At 39.1% G+C, this 24,407-nt stretch overlaps 1 protein-coding gene across 3 annotated transcripts in view; it reads left to right on the forward strand.

Moving 5' to 3' along the window:
* DMD (dystrophin) overlaps window positions 1-24,407 on the forward strand; it is an 851,798-nt gene that overhangs the window by 663,929 nt on the left and 163,462 nt on the right. For all 3 annotated transcript variants that reach the window (XM_054391265.1, XM_054391273.1, XM_054391280.1), the window contains one exon: window positions 3,494-3,640. In XM_054391265.1, the coding sequence (XP_054247240.1) occupies window positions 3,494-3,640 (147 nt within the window). The remainder of the gene's footprint in view (window positions 1-3,493; window positions 3,641-24,407) is intronic.

Here is a 24,407-nt window from a genome sequence, read left to right on the forward strand (position 1 = left end):
TTCTTCCTTAAGTGATTGTATTGACTACTATCATACAAGGGACTAGGTGAGATGAGCTTTTCATCTGACTGATTATGGCCACTCTGTATTCTAGACTTTTCATATTTGGGTGGTGTAAGTGCCTGTGGTGTGTGTTTTCTAGAATTCCTGCTAATTTTCCCAGGCATTGAAAACATATTTTCTACCAGAACTGTATGGATCATTTAAAATCCAATCTACCACCTACAGCATCACATACCGTTGAAATTCTCTCTTGCGTAAGGACAGTTATAACAAACATAATTTGGAGCTGCTTCTCCTATTGCTGTTCACACTGAGAAGTCATTTACATCAGGAGCAATTTAATTAGTTCAAATAGGCCTCCTTGTGGTAGTGGTACACTATTCACCAGGGTTTTTTGGTTTTTTTTGTTTTTTTTTTTAATTGCAAACTGTATAGTTCTCTAAATTTTTCTGATATAAACCTCTCAGAGATATGTATATATATATAAAGAGAGAGAGTATTTTTTAATGAAAAAATAAAAATAGAAAAATTATTCAGTCTTACACTACACAAACTGAATATTGAAAATGCTAGACTAGATGATATCTCAAGGACCCCTTCCAGCCCCTAACATTCTGTGATTCTGTGAAAATATTTCAATTATACTAATTGCAATCACAACCCTGTAGAAATGTTAAATTTTTCCTTCTACACATAAGTACTGTAGAAGTTCTAGAGATTACTGCTATTTACCAAACTACTTTGAACAATTGTTTAAAAAAGTAGAACTCACTTGTTCTAAACCAAAAACCTGTCTCTAGACTTGTGTATGTCCACTGGTGGATTATTTGTTGCTTAACAAAGCTTTGTAGTTGCTGACATTTTTAATAACACAACATTGTGTGCCAGATCTTCCTATGGATATTTTGTTTTTCTTTTTTCTTTTGTTTTTCTTTTTTCTTTTGTTTTTCTTTTTTCATCTACTGTTTTTAATTGTAAGCTTCCTGGCATTAATCAGATAGTTGTGCATTGATCAGTATTCTTTTATTGTTGTTTCTGTTTTGATTTGTCTAACTAACATAAATGCTAGTAAAAATTCAGCCTTGGTAACAATAGAGTAGAGACTTTCATGAGGCTTGTCGTTTTATACATTGGAAAATTAGCATAACACTTCAAATATCAGGATCCTTGCAGCAGCAAAAGCAGTTAAAACACATTGATTGAAGAGGGGATGGAAGATAAGTTTTAATGTTTGGCTTCCACGCATATTTCTATGATGTGATTGCTTTTATTGTGACTTGCTTCTGTGCCTTAGCCTTTCAACTCTGTAAAATAACTTACAGTCAAAAAGCATTGACTAAGTAGGAAGGCTCTTCAATTTCACCTTAAGTTAGGTATAATGATTGTGTGATTTACCTAGTCATCTAGATCAATCTTCAAGTGAGACCTGCACTTTCAACATTGCAGATGCAAATGATTAGTCAGAAATGTGCTAGATACTTAAGCATATGTTTAAAAACAAATGCTTTATAAGCTTAGCCCTGCATGCTTTGCCTAAGCAATGAAGTTATCAATCAAAGCCTGATCCAATTGCTATACTAATTAGTAGAAAATCAAATGTTCTAATTCAGGAACTACATTGAATTGCATTGTACTGCAGGAACTGATCTCTGATCTGCATTTATTCTATCAGCTTTTTATTGTATGTAGATGCATTTATATATATATAAAATATATTTTAAATCAATTAACTTATCAAATATAGTTTGCATTCATTAATTTATTAAATATACAGTCATGTATATTTATACACAATATGGGGGTTGGTAACATTAGCTAAGAGGTATTGTCTTGGAAAACAAGCAACAATAGAGGAATCAAGCTGACCATCCCAAGTACAGACCACAGAGTCAATGCTGAGGACCCAGGGCCACAGAAAATTAAAAGGAAAAGAAAAAAAAAAGGCAATAAAATAATTATTTGCAAATGAAGTGTTCACACAGTGATATCTATATATATAGATATATAGATATATATCTATATAGAGATATCTAGAGAGAGAGAGAGATATAGAGATATATCCATCTTCTGTCTTTCAAGCCTCTACGTTGGAAAAAAAAATCTCTGTTTTTAAAGCATGCTGTTTGTTGTCTGAACTCAATTATGAACTAAATGCCTCCTTCCCTGGAGATATTCAAGATGAGGCTCAATGAGGCCCTGGGCTGCCTGGTCTAGTTGGAAATGTCCCTGCTGACTGTGGGGAGGTCAGACCAGATGACCTTTGGAGGTCCCATCTGGCCTGGACCATTCTATGATTCTATGATCAGGGCAAGCATATGTATACTTCTGCAGGATAAAACCAAACATGTGAGCTCTTTTCCTTTTCTTTGGGTAGCAGGGGGGGTTGAGAAGCCCCTTCTACCCCCTACCATTCTGTGCATCTGTGATTCTGTGACCTTGCTTTACACTAAAATGTTAATCATCAGTATTCTCTCCAGTAATGTCAGTTTTGTTCCAGTGGTATAAAACTGGTGAAATGGAAAAGTCAACTGTCATGAAGTTGATATACATCTCTTCTCTCACATAGTGGCACTTGCATCATTCTCTATGCTTGTATTCTACAAATATTGCCAAAAATTGCTGTGAAGGTTCCAACTTTATGTCACTTTCTGAAACTTATTTATCTTTGATACCTCAAATCAGTGTGAACTGTTAACTGTTTCATGACCAATATGGTAGATGAGAAGCTCAATGTGAGCCACCAGCATGCACTTGCAGCCCAGAGAGCCAACCAGATCCTGGGCTGCATCAAGAGAAGTGTGGCCAGCAGGTTGAGGGAGGTGATTCTCCTCCTCTACTCAGCTCTGGTGAGACCCCACCTGGAGTACTGTGTCCAGTTCTGGAGCCTCTATTACAAGAAGGATCTGGAGCTGCTGGAACATGTCCAGAGAAGGGCCACAAGGATGATCAGAGGGCTGGAGCACCTCTCCTATAAAGACAGACTGAGAGAGTTGGGGCTGTTCAGTCTGGAGAAAAGAAGGCTCTGGAGAGACCTTATTGCGGCCTTGCAATATCTGAAGGGGGACAGAAGCTGGGGAGGGATTTTTTAGGGTGTTAGGTAGTGATAGGACTAGGGGGAATGGAACAAAACTAGAAGTGGGTAGATTTAGATTGGATGTTAGGAAGAAATTCTTCACTGTGAGGGTGGTGATTCACTGGAACAGGTTGCCCAGGGAGATGGTAGAAGCCTCATCTCTGGAGGTTTTTGCAGCCAGGCTGGATGTGGCTGTGAGCAACCTGATCTAGTGTGAGGTGTCCCTGCCCATGGCAGGGGGTTGGAACTAGATGATCCTTGAGGTCCTTTCCAACCCTAAGAACTATATGATTCCATGCTCCTTCATTTCAGCATCACATGGAATACTTCTACATAACCATTTGCCTAACCTGCTGGTAGCAAAGCCAATAGTTTCTCAAGTTAATTCTTGTATTTATTTATATTTAATTCGTGCAGGTTTACCGAGCAGAAATTGTACCCCTGAAAGAAAAAGTTCATCAACTCAATGAGCTCGCTCACCAGTTCACCCCCTCTGATATTCAACTCTCCCAGTACAACCTTAGCTGTGTGGAAGACCTGAACACAAGGTGGAAGGTGCTACAGGTACATTTGCTATGACTTTTTTTCTTTATGCTACCTTTAAGTAAATGCATTTTTTTTTTCTGATTCCGTGTGCTTGTTTCTTCCCTGTGGAATAGCATCAGGGTAAATTAAGGAATGAAAGAGAAAACAGGATTTCGGTAATGGTATCTCTGTGAGAAAGGAGAAGGTGAAGCTGATGTTGTATTTTCATATGCTTCATCATGTAGAAACCAGATAACCTGGGTTTTCATGTGGTTAAAGTTCTCATTTAATGGCTTATTTACCTTTTAATATAATACTTAGCAATTTATTGTTGCCAACAATATCATGATCATTTCCCCTTATTTATTATAATTGATTTATGGATATTTTTGTTATAAATATGGAAGATTCACATAATCAGTTCAATTCTGCTGCTTAATTTCTTTTAGTATTGGTTAAGTAATTTTTTAGGAGCAGAAGTTTTAAGTAAATTCCTTAGAAGCAAATTAATGATTCTATGCAGTGGGATCTTTAAGGTCATACCTGTAGAATCAATTCTAAAATTGCAAGCATTAATTTCACCCGTTCAGGTGATTAGCAAGAGTTGATACTGCAAATAAAGCTGTTAAGAAAGAGATTTTATAATTTGAGTTCTAATGCAGGAAAAATATTAAGATATATTATGAAATGAAGGTGAACATGTTATAAAGGCAACTACTTGGGTTAATTTTTTTACATATATACCACTTACATTTTAGATTATTTTGTGTTATGTTGTGATAAAGACTTCAAACCTGCATCATTTTTCAAAAATTTGATCTATCTTAGCACAGAATTTTGTGAAAGAGTGAATAAGAACATAGAAGATTTCACCTCAACATGAGGAGAAACTTCTTTCCAGTGAGGGTGACAAAGCACTGGAACAGGCTGCCCAGGGGGGTTGTGGAGTCTCCTTCTCTGGAGACTTTCCAAACCCACCTGAATGCATTCCTGTGTGGACTACCCTAAGTGATCCTGTTCTGGCAGGGGGCTTGGACCTGATGATCTCTTGAGGTCCCTTCCAACCTCTGATATACTGTGATACTGTGATGAGAGAGCATGGGTGAGCATGCTCTTCCATGCATCCAGAGGGTGGTGCTCAATGGCTTGAAGTGCAGATGGAGAGCAGTGACAAGTGGTGTCCCTCAGGGGTCCATGCTGGGATCTGTACTGTTTAATATTTTTATCAATGACATAGACAGTGGGATCGAATGCATCATCAGCAAGTTTGCAGGTGACACCAAGCTGAGTGGTGTTGTCAATGTGCCAGAGGGATGGGATGTCATCCAGAGGGACCTGGACAGGGTGGAGAGGTGAGCCCAGGTGAACCTTATGAGGTTCAACAAGAGCAAGTGCAGGGTTCTGCACCTGGGCCAGAGCAATCCTCATTATCAATACAGACTGGGGGATGAGGTGTTAGAAACTGCCCTGTAGAAAAGGACTTGGGGGTGCTGATGGACAAGAAGGTGAACATGAGCAGACAGTGTGCATTTGCACCCCAGAAGGCAATTCACATCCTGGGCTGCACCAAAAGAAGCATTGCCAGGAGATCCAGAGAAGTGATTCTGCCACTTTGCTCTGGTGAGACCTCAGTTGGAGTACTGTGTACAGATCTGGAGCCCTCAATACAGGAAGGATGTGGACCTGATGGAGAGGGTCCAGAGGAGGGCCACAAAAATGATCAGGGGGTTGGAAATCTTCTGCTATAAGGACAGGCTGAGGGAGCTGAGGTTCTTCATCCTGGAGAAGAGGAGGCTCCAGGGAGATCTAATAGCAGCCTTCCAGTACCTGAAGGGGGCTACAAGAAGCATGGAAAGAGACTATTTACAAAGTCCTGTAGTGACAGGATGAGGGGCAATGGCTTCAAACTAGAGAAGAACAGATTTTGATTGGATGTTAGGAACAGATTCTTTACTATGAGGGTGGTGGGACACTGGAACAGGTTGCCCAGGGGGATGGTTGGGGATCCCTGGAGATGTTCAGTGAGGCTCCACAGGGCTCTGGGCAGCCTGATCTAGTTGAGGATGCCCTTACTTACTGCAGAGGGGGTTGGACTAGATGACCTTTGGAAGTCCTTTCCAACCTAGACCATTCTATGATTCTATGATTCTATGCATGCACTGGTGTATGGTGGTGTAGTTCCCACAACAGAAGAGTAATATTATGATTAAATGAAGGTAAATGCAATTAAAGTAATACAATTAAGTACTGGATTTTACTCTCTATTTTCTTTTTTTTTTTTTTTTTTGCTACATCAACTGCTTCACATTTCGAAATGCCATCATTGCATTTAACTTAATATATTGTAAAACCATAGAATTATGGAAGTTAATAAAAAGTTTAGTCCTCATTGCAGAAGCTAGCCATTAGCAATGGATAAAAATGAACTAATTCCCTCTCGTCTCACATACACCTTAAAGGTCATAGTGCTGTCAAATCTAATAGTCAGTAAGAGGTTATTGCTTCTTTATTCCTTCTCCAAAAGAAATCTTGCAGCTCTGTGACATCTCCAGTTTATCACCAGTTCAAGCAAATATTAGCAGGATGTTTTTTCTTTCCTAAATTAACAGTTTGCAGTGAGAGTGATGGTTTTAAGCAAAAAAGCATTCATTCAAGATCTTTGGTCATTAGTATCCACTTCCTCCCAGACCCTCAGGATAGAGTTCAAATTGTATTAAAGCAGATCAGCAGAAATCTAGAACACAAACTGAGTATTCCCAGAATGTTTATCCTATATAAGAAAAATCTCATCTGTATTAGTTTTTTGTTTGGTTTTTTAAACAGTGACTGAGTTAAATTTCCTGTGATTCATTGAAAAATAACTTATTCCTTATTTCATCAATGAAACAGTTAACTTCAAGTGGTTTGCTGAAATATACTTCATTAACTCAGCAGGAAATAAGGGAAAAGCAGGAAGTTTTTTTCACAGTGAAAGCAGCTAGGATTTTAAACAAGTCAAAAAAATCTAAAAGCCCAAGATAAATATTTTGGGTTTAACCTTCATGAAAGCATTAGACAGAGGGCCAGCCTAACATTATAAGCCATTAGAAATACATAGGGTAAAATATCTATTCACATGTATTTTCAAAGATAAAATGCTTCTTTTCCACACAGCACAGGGAGCATTGTGAGCAATGCACTTCTAATTGTGAGCAACCTGATCTAGTGTGAGGTGTCCCTTCCTATGGCAGGGTGTGTAGAACTAGATGATCCTTGAGGTCCCTTCCAACCCTAGCAATTCTATGATTCTATGAATTATTGTCTCATTTTATCAAATCCAGAGTATTTTGAAAACAAAATGTTTCATCTTCTATGAAGATAGACACTTGGAGACAGTATGTCAGAGTGAGATGTTAGAGGTGATAGAACAGTTAGTTAATCAGAGCATTATGGTTTAGTGTCTTTTTCATACTTACTTAAATGCTATCTGGAAGATATGGACAGCAAGGCAAAAACAGTCCAGCAGATTTTTTAATCACATCCTGAGGGCAAAAGACAGAAGTAACTTTGAAGGATTATCATGTACGAAAGGTCAAGATGTGACCCCTGGGAAGAAAAGCACATCTGTTCCTGTAATATAATTTTTCTGCTTAAAAGAGAGCAAAGTTTGAGACATATTGAGAGGCAGAGCTCACTTTTATTAAAACAGAGCAACCCTGTGTTAGGGTTAGACTGACAAAGCAAAAATACAAATAATTTTTTTTCATGCAAAACCATTCTGCTTCTAAAATAGATTCCTATTCTATTTCTGGTTTTTAGTTCGACTGCTAGGATTTTGTCCTGTTCTGAGTTTTTGGTTGTTTTTGGGGGGCTGGGGTTTTTTTTGACTTATTGCCTTCCTTATACTAATGTCATATAAAAGATCTCCTTAATACTTTAGTCCTTTCATCATTTTTTCTATTCATTTATTGATTTGAGCCTTTTGTGTTATTTCCATGTGTCTTTGTTCTATACCACTCCTATTTTCTCTTTGGCTTCTATTAATTTCTGTTTTCAAAAGGTATTTCTTTCTGTGTTCCTACTCTTCTTTCCCTTTCTTCATCTTACTTCCCTTATTTCTATGTGGGTTTTTCTTTGTTGGTTTTTTAATTATTATTATTTTCTTCCATTTTTCTCTCCAGCTCTACTGCTTCTTAATTTACTTGTCATTACTTTTCCCCCTCAAAGGATAGCTGTAATCTCCTTTTTCATATTCTTAATGGGGAAAGTATTTTTTTTCCATGAATCCTATTTCCTAGAAGATATCACAACAGGAAAATCATAAAACAGAGGCTTCTGTGCTATTGCTATGAGAAATATACTCATTCTAGAGCTATGTATGGGAAAAGTACCTAAGAACATAAGGTTTATCAGATCTGAAATGATGGTGAAATCTAGTGTTATGAGAAAGCTGCAGAACACTGTGTAGAGGGTGAAAGGGCTTCTTGTTTCTTGCTTTATTAACACTGTGATTTTTTTGTAAGAACAGAGGAGGAAATGTATAATTTTAAGCTGAGTCTTGCAGAGATTTAATATTATATTCATTTTACAAACATAGGGATAAGGCAGACCATATTCAGTTATATACAATATTGTGGCTGCACAGTGAGATAGTGAAATGCTATCAAACTGCTGCAGAATCTTTGCAGGGCTTCTATTATATTTCTACAATAACATTTTTGCCATTAATTTACCTTTTTTTTTTTGGTTGTTCAGTTTTGGTCAATATGCACTCAGTATTGCTGAAGAAAATCACATGGAAAGGAAGGTTAACTATGGCTGAGTATCAGGGAGACAGAATTTTAAACTTAAGGACACAGGTTATTTTTTATTGGTGATTCTTGCAGAATCAAGCACTCTTGGTCCTGAAGCGTTGTGTGAAGGTATCCCATAAATGAAATTGAATGCACTCAGCTCAGTCACTGAAAACTGTACCATTTGTGTAGTTTAAGCAATGTGAAAGTAATTAACTTCATGCCTTAAAAAGAGTAGTTTTGAGGAAAATATGGTGATTTTTTTTTTCCATTTTTCTTGGACATAAAAGAAGAAGAAATCTCTCCTGGGAGCTATTTGCTATGAATTTCACAAGGAGCACTCCTGTTCAGATGCTATGTGCTTCAAACAGCATGTGTAATGAGATGCTCCTGGGGGAAAGGATCTCTTGCAAACTCCTACTTACTTCCATTTGACATTTGAAGAGCTGAGGAGACCAGACTGACAGGAGTTATATCCACTTCACTTTAGATGGGGATCCAGTTCGTGTAATGCTGGTCAAAAGGCAAGGTCTCTGATACATAAAAAAATTGCAAAGTATTCCATGGGCCATAAACCCCTCAGTATAGAGTGGCTGTTTTTATACCATTTGTTATCAATCCTTTAACCAGTAAAATCCAACCACATATATAAGCTAAAATCTTTTCCCAATGAGAGGTGCCAGCATGTCAAGGAGGTGCCAGCATGTTCCAATGGGTGCCAGCATGAGGATGTTGTTCTTGGCACACATGGAATGTTATTGTTTTGCTTTTTGCAGCATGCTAAGGAATCAGCTAAGGAATCCTGCACCTTGTATGCATCCAGCAGCTGTCCTCAGAACAGAGGCTGCAAGAGCCTGTCTAGTTTGCAGCATTAAGCAAGCTAGAGTAGGCACATAAAATGAGCTAAACCAGCCCATACTCAAGGGAGGGAGAGATTTCTGGTTGGACTGCATGACCTTAAATGTCATGAATCTGTGATTACTGCATATAAAGTGTGACTGTAAAGGAGCATTAGCTGTAATTTCAGTATTGTTCCTAACTCCTCATCTTGCACCAGTAGTAAAGCTTCTCCAGCAGTGGGGATCTGAAGATTGATCTGGCACAAAAGCATGGTGCCTTTTGTTAAAGAGTCCAGCTACAATATTCTTCTATTCCCTCAAAGAGCACTCCCAGCTTTCAGAAGCTGCTGAAGAAACAGCAGGCTTTTAATACCAGTACATGCAGTTATCTAAAGTTTTTATCATAGTCATATTTGTATTCTGCTTAGGACAGGCTCTTCCCTGAGTTATGTAATGCACATTATTGTAATAAGTATCATTGAAAATGATTTAGGAAAACCCAGCACCTTCTGGCCGCCTCACAAATATTAGCTGATTCATTCAACCTGTGGTGAAAAGCAGGAATGAATCTTATCATCTGTGTTTGCAGAGGAGCTTACATCAAGAATATAAAAGCAAAAAGGCAATCCCTTCTTTCCTGAAATCTGTGTGAAATTATCACCATGCATCATGGTAATACCCTGCCCTGGTGAGGCTGCATCTAGAATATTGTGTCCAGTTCTCAGCCCCTCAGTTCAGGAAGGACCTCAGGGAACTGCTTGAGAGAGTCCAGTGCAGAGCCTCAAAGATGATTAAAGGAGTGGAACATCTTCCTTATGAGGAGAGACTGAGGGAGCTGGGGCTCTTTAGCTTGGAGGAAACCGACGGGTGACCTCATTAGTGTTTATAAATGTGTGAAGAGTGAGTGCTGAGAAGATGGAGCCAGGTTCTTCATGGTGATGCCCAATGACAGGACAAGGGGCAATGGGTGGAAGTTGAGGCACAGGAAGCTCCATGGAAACATAGGGAATTTTTTTTTTTTTCACTATGAAGGTGACAGAACACTGGAACAGGCTGCCCAGGGGGGGTTGTGGAGTCTCCTTCTCTGGAGATATTGAAGACCTGCCTGAATGCATTCCTGTGTGACCTGGTCTAGGTGATCCTGCTCTGGCAGGGGGATTGGACTGGATCATCTTTTGAGGTCCCTTCCAGCCCCTGGCATTCTGTGATCATAATTGATGCATAAATGTCCTAGCAAGTATTAAGGATAGGTGTTTACAAATATTTGTTCAGATGAGTGATTCAGTCAAAATCTGAGTCAGGGAAATTCTGGGCAGTGGTCCTCAGCTCACACCCTGCTTTTAATAGGGCATAGACATCAGGGCAAATAAGTTACAGTAAAATGTCACTTGAAATGAGTACCTACATATTACAGTAGTTTATAGATTTGTTGATAGGTTGGGTTTGGTTTTCTTATTTTACTTCACTTTCTGTGCTCCATGACATCTCCAAGAAAAAAAAAAACAACATAAAAAAGGTGAAATAACAACAAAAATATACATACAAAAGAAATAGGGTTTTTTTTTTTTCAGGTCTCTTTCAGTTGAATTTAAACAAGTTTACCAGATTCTTAGGTCCTTTTTTTCTGTCTATATGCGTAGCATGGGAGTAATTTCAAGAAGTACACTTCAGATCTAAACCATGTAACTAAGATTTGGCTGCCATTAAGGATATTCTCTTACATTGTTTTTAATAAACAAAAAAACCAAAGCCTCCTAGTTCTTTATGGTTCAGTTGTCTACTTCTTACTGCATAGAAATTTCACCCAGGAAAGCCTAGTCATTTAATTAAATAGAAAAAACTGCCTTCCTTTTTTGTGTATCTTACAATGAAGGAAAAGATATCATTCCAGATTCAGAAAAAAAAATAGTGTAAACTGTGGGTATGCTAAAAGTGAATAGAGTGGCAGAAGATGCAAAAATATGCCAAAATTTTAGCTCACCTATAACTACACTAATTAAGGCCTTACTGAAATCGTTCTTTGCAACCTTGAGATTTAAAATTCCTTTAGTAGTTGCAGATTTCATCTTCCCAGCAGAGGGAGAGTTTGATCCTTTTTGGAAGTTGAGATTTCCCATCAGACTCTTTATTTAAAATGTTGGTTTGTATATCCTGTGAGAACTGGAATCTCTGCCAAAACCACAGTTGTCATGGATCTTCAGTGGTCTCTTATGTATTTAACTGGCTATGCCAGTTGGCCACAGAAGTCATATACCCATGTATTTGAATTCATTTCTTTTAGACTGAGTCTCAGTTTTCTTTTAGACTGAGTCTCAGTTTTGCTCAATATTTGTCTGCAAAAACATGCATATGCATTAATTTTACAGTCATTCATTCTTTAGAAATCCTATTTATTTGTTTCTGTAAGCTAGTGGAGGAAGGCCAGATAGACAGCTGGGACTGGGATTCAATTCTTCTAAATTAGAAGGACATCTTCATTGTTCTTTTGAGGTATATGTAGGGCAGTCAGTGAAAGAAAGTGTGCATGTAAGTGCAAACAGACATGGTTATCACCAACAGCCACACCAGCAGGAAAACTAATAAAACTATGTTAAAGTTATGATATGTGACAGGTCTCTTGAAACTCTAAATGCTTCAGTCATTTTTTTATTATAGAAGCTACATTCATTTCAGAGTTTTGTCAATCTCTTCTGATTTCCTTTTCACAGAGAACAAAATTCCAGATTAGGTTTGTTTTGAATAGCCATGCAGAAGAATTGCGATGTACCCTGCTTCACATTTCTTCTTTCATTATGCATATATAGATTTCTTTTGTGGAATTTTTGGGTTTTATGTATGTGTGTGGGTATATGGGACTATGAAAAAGGAAAGATTATGTTGTTTGTAAGCACAAAGAAAAGCACTTAAAATGTATCAAATGCAAGAAAATACCTTACAGTAGGGAGGTGATTGTCCCCTTGTACTCAGCTCTGGTGAGGCCACACCTCAAGTGTTGTGTCCAGTTTTGGGCACCTCAATAGAAGAGAGATGTGGAGGTGCTGGAGTGAGTGCAGAAGCAGGGCAAGGAAGCTGGGGAAGGGCCTGGAGAATAAATCTTACGAAGAGCAACTGAAGGAGCTGGGGAAGGTTAGTTTGAAAAAGAGGAGGCTGAGGGGAGACCTCATTGCTTTCCACAACTACCTGAGAGGACATTGTCGAGAAGCTGGTGCTTGTCTCTTCTCACAGGTAATTAGTGATAGAAGAAGAGGGAATGGCCTAAAGATGCAACTGGGTAGGTTTAGGCTGCACATTAGGAAAAAAAATTTCCCAGCAAGAGTGGTCAGGCATTGGAATGTGCTGCCCAGGGAGGTGGTTGAGTCACCAACCCTGGATGTGTTTAAGGATCATTCAGATATGGTGCTTGGGGATATGGTTTAGGGGTGAACCTTGTAGGGTAGGGTTATTGATTGGACTTGGTAATCCTGAGGGTCTTTTCCAACCTGAATGTTTCTGTGATTCTGTGATATGCAACTTGAATTTAGCACTTTGTTGTACACTCTCTGCATATATGTATATTTCTTTGATTTATTTGATTGGTAAGTTGGATTTATCTTGCTGCCTCTATCTTGTCCAAATGAAGACACTATGGCCTGATTTTTTTCAACACAGTTTTAAGTAAGAGACCTGATTCCAATCAGTCATTTTTAGGCTGTTTAATATGAAATTCAGAGTTGTTTTTTTTTATGGTAAAAACATGTGAGAGTGAAAAGCTGGGCACTACACAGTTAGCAGCAGCCAGAAGAATGGAAGCAAATAAGGACAAACCAAAAATTAACCTTGCCATTACAAGTAATCTGCCACTCCTGACTTTCACATCACAGATCCCTTTCCTTGCGCTGTCAGAGCTCATAGTTCATGGATTAGATTTGAAATGCAGTAGAGTAGGACAGGATTGCATAGGGTAGGGTAGGATACATTGTCAGCTATCTGCTGACATCAGAAGGATGATGAGTCTGAGCAATTTCTGGTTCTACTCCCTACCCTATAGCAGAGAGGGGATATACTGTGCTGACACAGATAGTCTGTCCATTCATACCCCCTTGGTCTGAAGCGAGGTTAAGGCAGATGTACAAAGTTTGCTTTGAATGTGGAACACGTTTGTGGCAGATAGAGAGCTCACAGAATTTAAGCCCTGTCCTGTAAAGTCTCTCTCTAATGTGATTTTCAGAGGCTTGCAGCTCAAGGAAACCTTAATGAATATCCTTGGAAGCAATATAAAACCTCTTAGATTCCAAGTACTGGTGCCAAACTATTGTTAAAGGTTTTTAGAGCAAGAGAATGTAAAACTGGGAAAAAATGTCTCTCTTTCTCCTCATTTTTGCTAATCTCTTCTTCTGAAACTTCATTTAAAGTGATAAAAGGCTCAAGGCAGAGAAATAATATGCTAATTTCCAGTGCAAAAGGTTAATGTTAGCCAATTTTTTTTCTTTGTTGAGTCATTTTGAGTCTTTCTGACATATCAATTACATATTATACTACTGCATTTATTTTTATGTCAGGCTGTCTACTTCGAGGTTACAGAAAGCTTTTACAGTCTTTAGGCTAGGCAGTATTTTGTGCTGTATTTTCTAACTCTTTCTGCTTCAGAAAGACTTTAAGCTAAGTAAGATACTTCTGCCATTTTAGAAAGTACTATTAGCAATCATGTTTAAAATACTACAAATGTTCATAGTGTTGGGATACCATTTTAAAAGCAGCCTTTGCAGGTGATTGTGTGTGCCATTTCCAAGGCTACTTTCACAAAGTGCTCTCTAAAAGTGCCATTGTAGTTTCCATCACAGCTTGAGTAAAGCCGAATATTGTGTCCCCATGTAGAAAATTCTGGGCTACATATTTGAAATGATTCAACTATTGGTATGTATTCTATGTGCTAATATTTTCTATAACGTTCTTCCTTGTTTGAATCCACCCAGCAAAATGCAGGCAAAAGGAATTATTTCAAGATGCTCATTGCTTCCTGTGGCTCCTCTAAACCATTAAACTCTTTTGCATGCTGTTACTTTATAAAACACTGATACTGCAATAACCTGAGGCACAGAATAAACATAATATAAATTCTGTTTCTTGACCTAGAGCTTACAACTTCAGGTTTTATCCACATTAATTTGTTCTGTCTTTTGTACCCAGAGAATCATAGCAACATTCCAATCCTGTGTTACAGAAATTAATTCTTTAGGGTGTGCTGGTTTGTTTGGGAAGCCTCAAGCATGTAGTTTGAAGATGCAGGCTTTTTCTTACCTTTACTTAGATGCTGAAAGTTGGTTCACTGTCGTAGGTCAGTTTATTTTAAAACAAAATTAATGGCATGACTAATTGGCATTAATCAATCTAGAAAAATAAGCCTAAATCTGCTTATATCCATTTTGTGGGACATTTTCACTTTCATCTCTCTGATTTCTTATACTGATCTTGTGTCCTTTTCCCCCCAATACCCTCATTTATCATAGAATCAGTCAGGGTTGGAAGGGACCACAAGGATCATCCAGTTCCAAGCCCCCTGCCATGGGCAGGGACACCTCACACTACATCAGGCTGGCCAGAGCCTCATCCAGCCTGGCTGCAAACACCTCCAGGGATGGGGCCTCAAGCACCTCCCTGGACAACCCATTCCAGGCTCTCACCACTCTCATGGGGAAGAACTTCTTCCTCACATCCAGTCTGAATCTAACCACTTCCAGCTTGCTTCCATTGTAAGATGAGAGTCATAAATGACTCTCATCTGTAGAAAAAATGAGTTCTGTCATATTTATCTGACACAAGGTAATAATGCTGCATTGTTTCAACAGTGCAGTGGTTTATGGGTTTTTCGGGGTTTGTTTTGCTTTGTTTTGCTATTAAAAAAGAAAGAAGAATGTCTTCCATAAAACAGGTTTGTGTTTTATATATATCCCAACATTCCAGTTTCTTATCTCAAAACATCCTGAACTGACTATCTGTACTTTTGCCAGCCAAAGTGCTAAGATAACTGAATTTGGTTTGCACATCAGTTGTCATAGCTAGCTGCAATCCATCCCTGAATCTGACTAGGTTTACCTTTCAAGAGAAAGAGTTTACATTTTTCCCTTAAACTCCTCACAACTTTATTCAACTGTGAATGCCATGTGAAATATTGTCAGCCCAGTATGGTCTGTTGCAGAAATCATGCTGACTTCCTCTTAGATCTAATCCCTTTTCTTCACCAGTGAATAGGAGGTCAGCTCCCAGCAAATAACATTTCTGAAAGACAGCTTCAAATCCAATTTTATGATCACCACTTTTCTGTCTCAACACTGTGCTCCTACATCATTTGACTGGGCTCACTAATTCCCACAGCTGATGGGATAAGCTTGTGATGTTTACTGGTGCCAGGTCATGCTGATTATTTTAGCTTTGCCAATTACACTCTACATATTTTTTTTCTAATTACTTTAAACCACCTTGTGCATGAATTTACATGTTTTTAGAGAACTAACCATTTATGGATCAGAAAGGGACATTATGAAAGAAATTGGAATGAAGTTGTGTTGATTTGGTGTGAATCATAGAAGCCTTTTAAATGTGTGGTAGCTCTGATAGTTTGCATAGTCTAAGGGTCTCATTCACTTAAAAAGGGGACAGAGAAAAAAGGGAAGCAAACTCAATTCCATGCAAATTTTTGTTGACAAATTTTTATTATTATACAGGCCCTTGGATTGTAAGTGGTGGATAATAAGTTATCCATGGCACAGCAATGTGCCCTTGTGGCCAAGAAGGCCAATGGTATCCTGGGGTGCATCAAGAAGAGTGTGTCCATCAGACTGAGGGAGGTTCTGCTTCCTCTCTAGTCTACACTAGTGAAGGCCCCACTAGGGGCAGGGACAGGGATCTACTTCAGAGAGTCCAACAGAGGGCTACCAGGATGATTTAGGGACTGGAGCACTGCCTTATGAGGAAAGGCTGAGAGCCCTGGGGCTTTTTGGTCTGGAGAGGAGAAGACTGAGAGGAGATATAATAAGTGTATAAGAATATCTGAGGGCTGGGTGTCAAGAAGGAGGGGACAGCATCTTCTCACTTGTGCCATGTGATAGGACAAGGGGCAATGGATGGAAACTACAGCAGAGGAAGTTCCACATCAACATGAGGAAGAACTTCTTTACTGTAAGGGTTGCAGAGCACTGGAACAGGCTGCCCAGAAAGGTTGTGGAATCTTCTTCTCTGGAGACTTTCAAGACCTGTCTGGTATGTTCCTGTGCAATGTGCACTAGATTCTATGGTCCTGCTGTCAGGGGGGTTGGACTCAAAGATCTCCCAAGGTCCCTTCCAACCCCCAACATCCTGTGATCGTGTGATAACTAATAGTGTATTGTGATGTGAGCTGCACTGCAGCATGTGGGAAGGGCTTTGGACACAAACTCTGATTTCAGGTTATTCAGCATGTCTATCTGAACATTATATACTCCAAAAATTAGAAGTTGTAATAGCTACTCCAGTCAGTCTATGAACATGAATCAAAGACTTTCACATAATATGTACATGCCATTGTATGATACTCAGTGGCAACACTGCTCTGAAAAATAAGAGCTGCAAGGCAGACTTTAGACCGGGGTGTGAGAATTTAAGCCATCACAGGCCATTGGCTTTGTCTGCTCTGCCATCCCTCACAACTGTACCAACTGTTTTCCCTGCTGAGTTTGCATAGCTCAGATATCCTTTTATGACTCAAGAGCAACAGCAGTGCTTTTTTTTTATTGTCTTTTGTGCCAGAAGAAAAACCTTTTATTGCACAATTTGTCAAAAAACATCCTAAGAAAGATATAAAAGCTGAAAGGATAAAAAGCCTGATTTGCTGTTTTTAGAAAGCTAATCAATTCTAAAACCTTTAGATAGGAAATATCATTTGTTCTTGATACTTCTAGCTCTCTGGAGAAATAGTTCCTGAAAAGATGTATTCACAGTTGTACACAAAGTAGATTTCCTGGGCTCCTGGGCTGTATTATTTACATGATCAGTATATTCACACAGCAGTGTTACTGCTTAGATAAATACGGTGTTACTGTATTTCACTGTCTTTCTCAGAGTCAGGCAGGCTCTAGCTTGCCAGAGATTTTAATTTTTTTTTTTTCCCCTGAATGAGCATATAACTAACAGATGTTTGTTTTTGGCTCCATGTCTACATTCTTTGAAAGCTGGAGAATTAAATTGCTGACATTCAGACAACACTAATTCACATTTCCAGGGAGCCTAATTTGCCGTCCCTGAGATCCCGATTCCTGGTGTTCATGGGTTTAAAAACCATTTCAGAGACACAATATAAGAACAGGCTGGGGAGTTGCAATAGTGTGCTCCTGCTAAACATAATCACATCTTACAAACAGCTGCGTCATTACTGCTGTGATTCATCTCTGAGCTCTATACAGCTGTGTTTCCCGTTTCAATTAACAGTCCTTTAATTGCATATCCATCTCATGTTGCTAATTTAGTTAATTTATTCATAATTAAGAGTATTCTATTTTCTATGGAGGTCCGTTGAGTTGGGTATGTTATAAAGAAAATTGAAAGACCTAAGGCTTGAGGAATTTTGATTCTTACAATCGTCACATCAGAACATGAATGTTGTTTGTGTACCTAGAAAGGAAGGCAAAATCCAAGGACTTTTTTTTCCCTTTTCTGACTGTGTTGCAAGGATTTTGCATGTGGTTGAAAACAAATGACAGTATCAATGTGCTCTTTTCTCTCTTTTTTTTTTTTCTTCATTCTCCCTTTTGGTCAAAATCTAATGAAATTTTGCAGTTTAGACTGATACAATAGGTTTTAATATGTGAGAAGAGAAGATCACACAGTCACAGGATCACAGGATGTTAGGGGTTGGAAGGGACCTCTGGAGATAATCAAGTCCAACCCCCCTGACAGAGCAGGGCCATAGAATCTAGCACAGGTTGCACAGGAATGTACCCAGATGCGTCTTGAAAGTCTCCAGAGAAGGAGACTCTACAATCTCTATGGGCAGCCTGTTCCCGTGTTCTGTGACCCTTACAGTGAAGAAGTTCCTCCTCATGTTGAGGTGGAACCTCCTGTGCTATAGCTTTATATCCATTGCCCCTTGTCCTGTCACAGATAATGCCAAAAAGGGTGTTACAATAACAGAGGTGCATAGGAGACACAAATCACTGTGCCTCATGCCTTTTTTTCCTCCAACACTTGTATTTTAGAGTACAATATATTTAAAAGTACCTGTGTGATAGAGAACTATGAGACAAATTAAAAATGAAGACTGAGACACAGTCAGGTGGAAGATAAAGACTTAGTAATATCATTTATCAGAGATGTTTGCTTTTTAGAACATGCATTTTGTACCTCAGTACAAGAATGGGGTGTGTGCAGAATGGTTAGAAATCCTAGAAATAACCCTTCTTGCTGTTGTCCACAATCTAATGTTCTTCACTTGTCATTTTAAGACTGAACAAGGGAGCAGAACATCAGAAGTTCAGGATCCCTTTCTGGAAGAGACAAGAGGGAGACATACAGGACAATTTTCCCTTTTAAAAAACAAAAGTATTTGTTAGTTGTTTGAGAGAAGTATTACTTCCAGAGCAGACTATCACATTGCTAGAATTTGAAGTAAACAGAGGGCTCTCTGAGTCGTACAGAAAACATTGAAATAGTCTGATCAATATGCCTCAAGCAGAGCAGCAGATTTTTAATGACAGCTGCTGAATCTCTTCTAGCTGAAAATCACACTTTTGTGCTGCTTTTCCCTTTAATCTGCCACTTCCTCCAATCTCCTTGATGCTCTTTTTAGTTTCTTTCGTTGCTCTTTTTCTCCTTGAAGCTTCCTTTCTTCCTCTTCATGTAAACTTCTTTTTGTCTGTCATGCCATCGCAGACAATTATTTGTTAAAAAAAAAAAAAAAAGAAAAAGGTGGGAAGAAAAATATTAAACAAATAGAGAAATTTGAAATCTAACAAGGGAAGAAAAGAAAGGGATGTGGAAATTAAATGATACAGGTGAGGTAGGCTTTTAGTCATGGCAATTTTTTGAATCATAATCTTCTTTTGCCAAGTAGTCTCTTAAGATCAGAGTTAGAGAAAAAAATATGCCCATGCTCTAAGCATGCTTCTAAAGCTCTTCAAAGCAGTCTCATAAATTTATTTTCTTTTACTTGTCAAATATTATGCTGGAATGTAATCTTCCAAAGATAATAAAAGTTTGAACCATTTCAACCTTTTAGCTGCATACTCTGTGTATTTAGCAAATAGAATGACAGTTGCAGTGCTAACCTTGCTGTACAAATTCCAAGCTGCCCCACCTTTTTTGATTAAAATGGTGATTAGGGTTAAAGGAGATTATAGCAATTTGCCAGGGTCCTGTTGCACTGAAAGCTCAAAGTAGGAGAGGATGATTCAGGTGCTTGCAGAAAGATAGATTATCACAGGTTGATCAAGCTTCAAGCTTCTATGGATTTTTACTGCCTTTGTTATTTGTGTACATTCTCCAGATTACTATGCAAGAAGGGAAATTAATTCATTTTCAGTACACACAAAAAAAGTTAATAGTTTTCTCCCTCCAAAGAAAGATGATTCTTCTCACTAACATCATGCTTTAGAGGTTCCTTGCATTTTCTTTTCCATTTTCTTACTCTACATAAAATGAAAGGGAAGTTGTATCTTGTATTTGAGATGCTGCATTTAAACTCTCTGTAACTATACATGCATGTAAACCTCTATGGATTTGTATTGTAAAGAGAAGTGCACATGGTTTACACACATGTTCAAAGAGGTGCCTGAGCCACAAGTTGCACCTGGGGAAGAACAGCCCCATGGATCAGTATAGGTTGGGAACTGACCTGTTGGAGACCAGTAAAGGCAAAAAGGACTTGAAAGTCCTAGTGGATGGAAGTGTGACCACGAGCCAGCAATGTGCTCTTGTGGCCAAGAAGGCCAATGCCATTCTGGGGTGTATTAGAAGGGCTGTAGTTAGTAGGTCAAGAGAGGTTCTTCCCCTTTACTCTGCTCTGGTGAGGCCTCATCTGGAATATTGTGTCCAGTTCTGGGCTCCTCAGTTCAAGAATGTCCAGTTCTGGGACCCTCAGTTCAAGAAGAACCTCAGGGAACTGCTTGAAAGAGTCCAGTGCAGAGCCACAAAAACAATTAAGGGAATGGAACATCTTCCTTATGAGGAGAGATTGAGGGAGCTGAGGCTTGGAGAAGAAGAGACTAAGGGGTGACCTCATTAGTGTTTATAAATATGTAAAGGGTGAGTGCCAAGAGGATGGAGCCAGGCTTTTCTTGGTAATGCCCAATGACAGGACAAGAGGCAATGGGTGGAAGTTGAGGCATTGGAAGTTCCATGGAAACAAAAATTTCACTTTGAGGGTGATGTGGTTGGACTAGATGATCTTTCGAGGGCTCTTCCAGCCCCTAACATTCTGTGATTCTGTTATAATATCAAATTAACATTTTGGGTTCAGATGAATAAGATCAGGTTTCAGTTCTTAGCCCTAAGTTTCATGACACAGAGATGAGATTCCCATCCAAGTTTTTCCTAGAAGAGGGCCTTCTGCATGCAGTATTAGGAAAAAAATTGATAGATTTTTATCTTTTGCACACTTTCACTGACAGAGAAGAAAATAAATATCTGTTACGAAAATATTGAGGGTTTTTTTTTGTGTATTTTAGCTTTGTATCATTAACCCAAAGGAACAATTTTACTTTTTGTATACTCTCAAAACTCCTGAGGGACCCATGTGGTGCTAGTTTGGATAGCACATGAGTGCTGTATTACTGTGCTCACAGATGCTGCCACTTCCAGAGTAAGTTGTTGAAGTGGTCAGATACAAATTTCAGTTCTGAATGCCTGATTGGTTTAGTCACCCTTTGTTCAACTTCAGTATGTGTCTGTTTTAATAGAGAAATCAGTGTCATTTGCAATAATTAGTCTTGAACTGTACTTTAGTTAACATTCTTTATTTAGTTTTTTTTTCTCTCATAAAAAGTAACTCTTCAAAGCCTGCTCTCTAATCCTAAATAATACAATAACAGACCTCCCAGCTATCTGGATACAATAACAGACCTCCCAGCTATCTGGATAAGCTTATCTCTGGATCAGCCAATGCACAAAATGTTTATGCTAAATGTTGACTTGTTATGTAAAACAAATGTGATGATTTTGAGTCAGTCTTGCATGGGAAATAGATCTGTATTTAACTGACAACAAAACCAGCACAGACTAGACTTGACGTGAAAAAAAAAAAATAAAAATAATAAAAATCAGTCACTAAATGACCAGGAAAGGGAGAGGGATAATGTAGGCCACCAAAAAAATCAGAGGTATTCAGTTATGAAAAAGCAATTTTCCCTTTTGCTAAGATGCCCACATCTCCTGAATTTAAGTGCAAGTGCTGCATACCTTACCTGTGCAGGTCCTGATTACTTCAATGGAAGGCACATATAAATTCAGTAGGATTTATCTCCCTGTTTTCTGGTCATGTCAATCCGTTATCCTTGACTTGTGGAAAATCCTCAAAGGTTCTTGGACCGTTAGACTGAATGAATAAGTCTGTGCAGATTTGAAACCCCAGATCTGTTTTTGAGGGTTTTGTGGGTGCTGTCCTCCCACTCTGAGAATTGTATAAATCCCATTAAAGCAGCAGCCTCTCAAACTACTTCAGCAGGTTTTGATTTCGGTTGTGGCTTGGTTTTTTTTCTCCAGCTTCAGATGCATAGGTGAACTTCTAGAATTTTAATTATGGCTGTATCAGATGAGCTGCAGAAATGTAAAAGGGGTTGGGGTGAGATTTAATTTTAGATAGCAGCGTAATTAACTGCATTTGTAAAAAGTAGTGCAACTTTAATTAAATAGCTCTACATTAATTTAGATATTTAATTGAAAATTTATTGGGGTAGTCCTTAAATTTATAACTCTTCCTGTCTGAGGATTTTATATAACAAATCATAATAATTTAAAAAAACCCCACACCTGTATCTAATCTTTGCTAAGATTCTACCAGCTATTCAGACAGCAGAAAGGTGAGGTTTGGCTTTGGGTTTTTTTTTCCCCCCTCCTAAATACTCATTCTGGTTTATGGATTTTATAACAGCATCAGACATCTGAAGTCTCAACCTATAAAAGATGATTAAAGAAGTAGTTTTCTCTTCTCATACATGTTGGGTTAGGGGTTTTTTTTATCCCACATCAGCTTTTGTCCCTTTTTCAATGTCATATTGACACTGTCTTATACTACTTCAAAATTACTGCTGGCAGGCCTTTTCAGGGCACAAGTGTATTGTGGTTAGTTGTGATGAACAGGGAAAGCTGATTGGGTTCTGGGCAGCGAATATTCAGTACTGACAGAGGTATAAGTAGAGGAACAAGTCCAGTAAGGACAGCAGCAGCCTGAGACACTTTAATACTTTTACAGTCTTTCATAGGAGGATGTACAATTCCAGCAGAGCATGCAGCTTCCTTTGGGGTCCCCACTCTGCTCTGAGAGATGTGGAAGGTCAAAGAGAGGCTGGAGCACTACACATCGCTAGAGCAGGGTGTGCAGCTATTTAAATGAAACCCTGAACTGTGTGTCCACCTTCTCTCATAACCCAACAACATGAGGAAAGGTTAACTATTTATTTTCACAGTTAGACTTCATCTGTCATCCAAAAGAGAGGTGTGATGCCAAGCTGTGTGGTGCAGCAGACATGCTGGAGGGAAGGGATGCCATCCAGAGGGACCTTGACAAGCTGGAGAGGTGGGCACAAGCCAACCTCATGAGGTTCAACAGGACCAAATACAAGGTCCTGCATCTGGGTCTGGGCAATCCTAAGCACAGATATAGGCTGGGCAGTGACTGGCTTGAGAGCAGCCCTGAAGAAAAGGACTTGGGGTGCTGGTGGATGAGAAGCTCAATGTGAGCCAGCAGTGTGCACTTGCAGCCCAGAAAGCCAATCACATCCTGGGCTGCATCAAGAGAAACATAGCCAGCAGGTCAAGGGAGGTGATTCTCCTCCTCTGCTCCACTCTGGTGAGACCACACCTGGAGTACTGCATCCAGTTCTGGACTCCCTATTACAAGAAAGATATGGATGTGCTGGAACATGTCCAAAGAAGGGCCACAAGGATGGTCAGAGGGCTGGAGCACATCTGCTATGAGGACAGACTGAGAGAGTTGGGGTGTAGGGTGACAGGTTGGACTCGATGATCCTTGAGGTCTCTTCCAACCTTCTTGATTCTTGATTCTTGATTCTATTCAGCCTGGAGAAGAGAAAGGCTCCAAGGAGACCTTATTGTGGCCTTCCAGTATCTGAAGGGGACCTACAAGAAAGCTGGGGAGGGACTTTTTAGGATATCAGGTAATGATAGGACTAGGGGGAATGGAAAAAAAATAAAAATGGGTAGACTCAGATTGGATGTTATGAAGAAGTTCCTCACTATGGGGGTGGTGAGACACTGTAACAGGTTGCTCAGGGAGGTGGTGGAAGCCTCATCCCTGGAGGTTTTTGAGGCCAGGCTGGATGTGGCTGTGAGCAACCTGCTGTAGTGTGAGGTGTCCCTGCCCATGGCAGGGGGGTTGGAACTAGATGATCCTTGAGGTCCTTTCCAACCCTAACAGTTCTATGATTCTATGATTCTATATTAATTGCAATTCATTCCAACTTAACCTTCTATTGCTGAACCTATACCAATGATCGTAGTCTTCCAGGGATAGCACTCAATTTCCAGTAGTACATGCTTTCCTTCAACTATTTCCACTGTTCTACATTTCCCTTACAACTGAAAAGTGAATTCCATTGGTATTTTGCCAAAGGGACTGTTCATAATCATTTTCTGTTCCTTCCCAACACCTACTGCATGCGTCTGTTGCGTAAATGGCAATTCGAAGCCTTTTTAGCACAGCTGGAAATTTTCATTGATTCTTTTCATCTGAGCATCATTCATTAGAGTTCCTTCATCTTTCTTTGTCTGCAGTGCACTTTAACTGCAGAATGCTGGGATCTTTACAAGAAAATACAACAAAATGTACAAGGACTTTCAAGTCCCAGTGTTATATCTGTCAGGTTATAAATTTGAGGCAGAGCAGACAATCCTATTTGCTTTCCTTCCTTAGAGAACCTATTTATATTCATTTATTCCTCACTGACAAAGAAATTATGAGAAATTGCACTTGATTGTGCTAATCCTCCTCCTTTGCATTACTTCTACCATTCC

The sequence above is a fragment of the Indicator indicator genome, chromosome 1, assembly GCF_027791375.1.
Source record: "Indicator indicator isolate 239-I01 chromosome 1, UM_Iind_1.1, whole genome shotgun sequence".
Lineage (NCBI taxonomy): Eukaryota > Metazoa > Chordata > Aves > Piciformes > Indicatoridae > Indicator > Indicator indicator.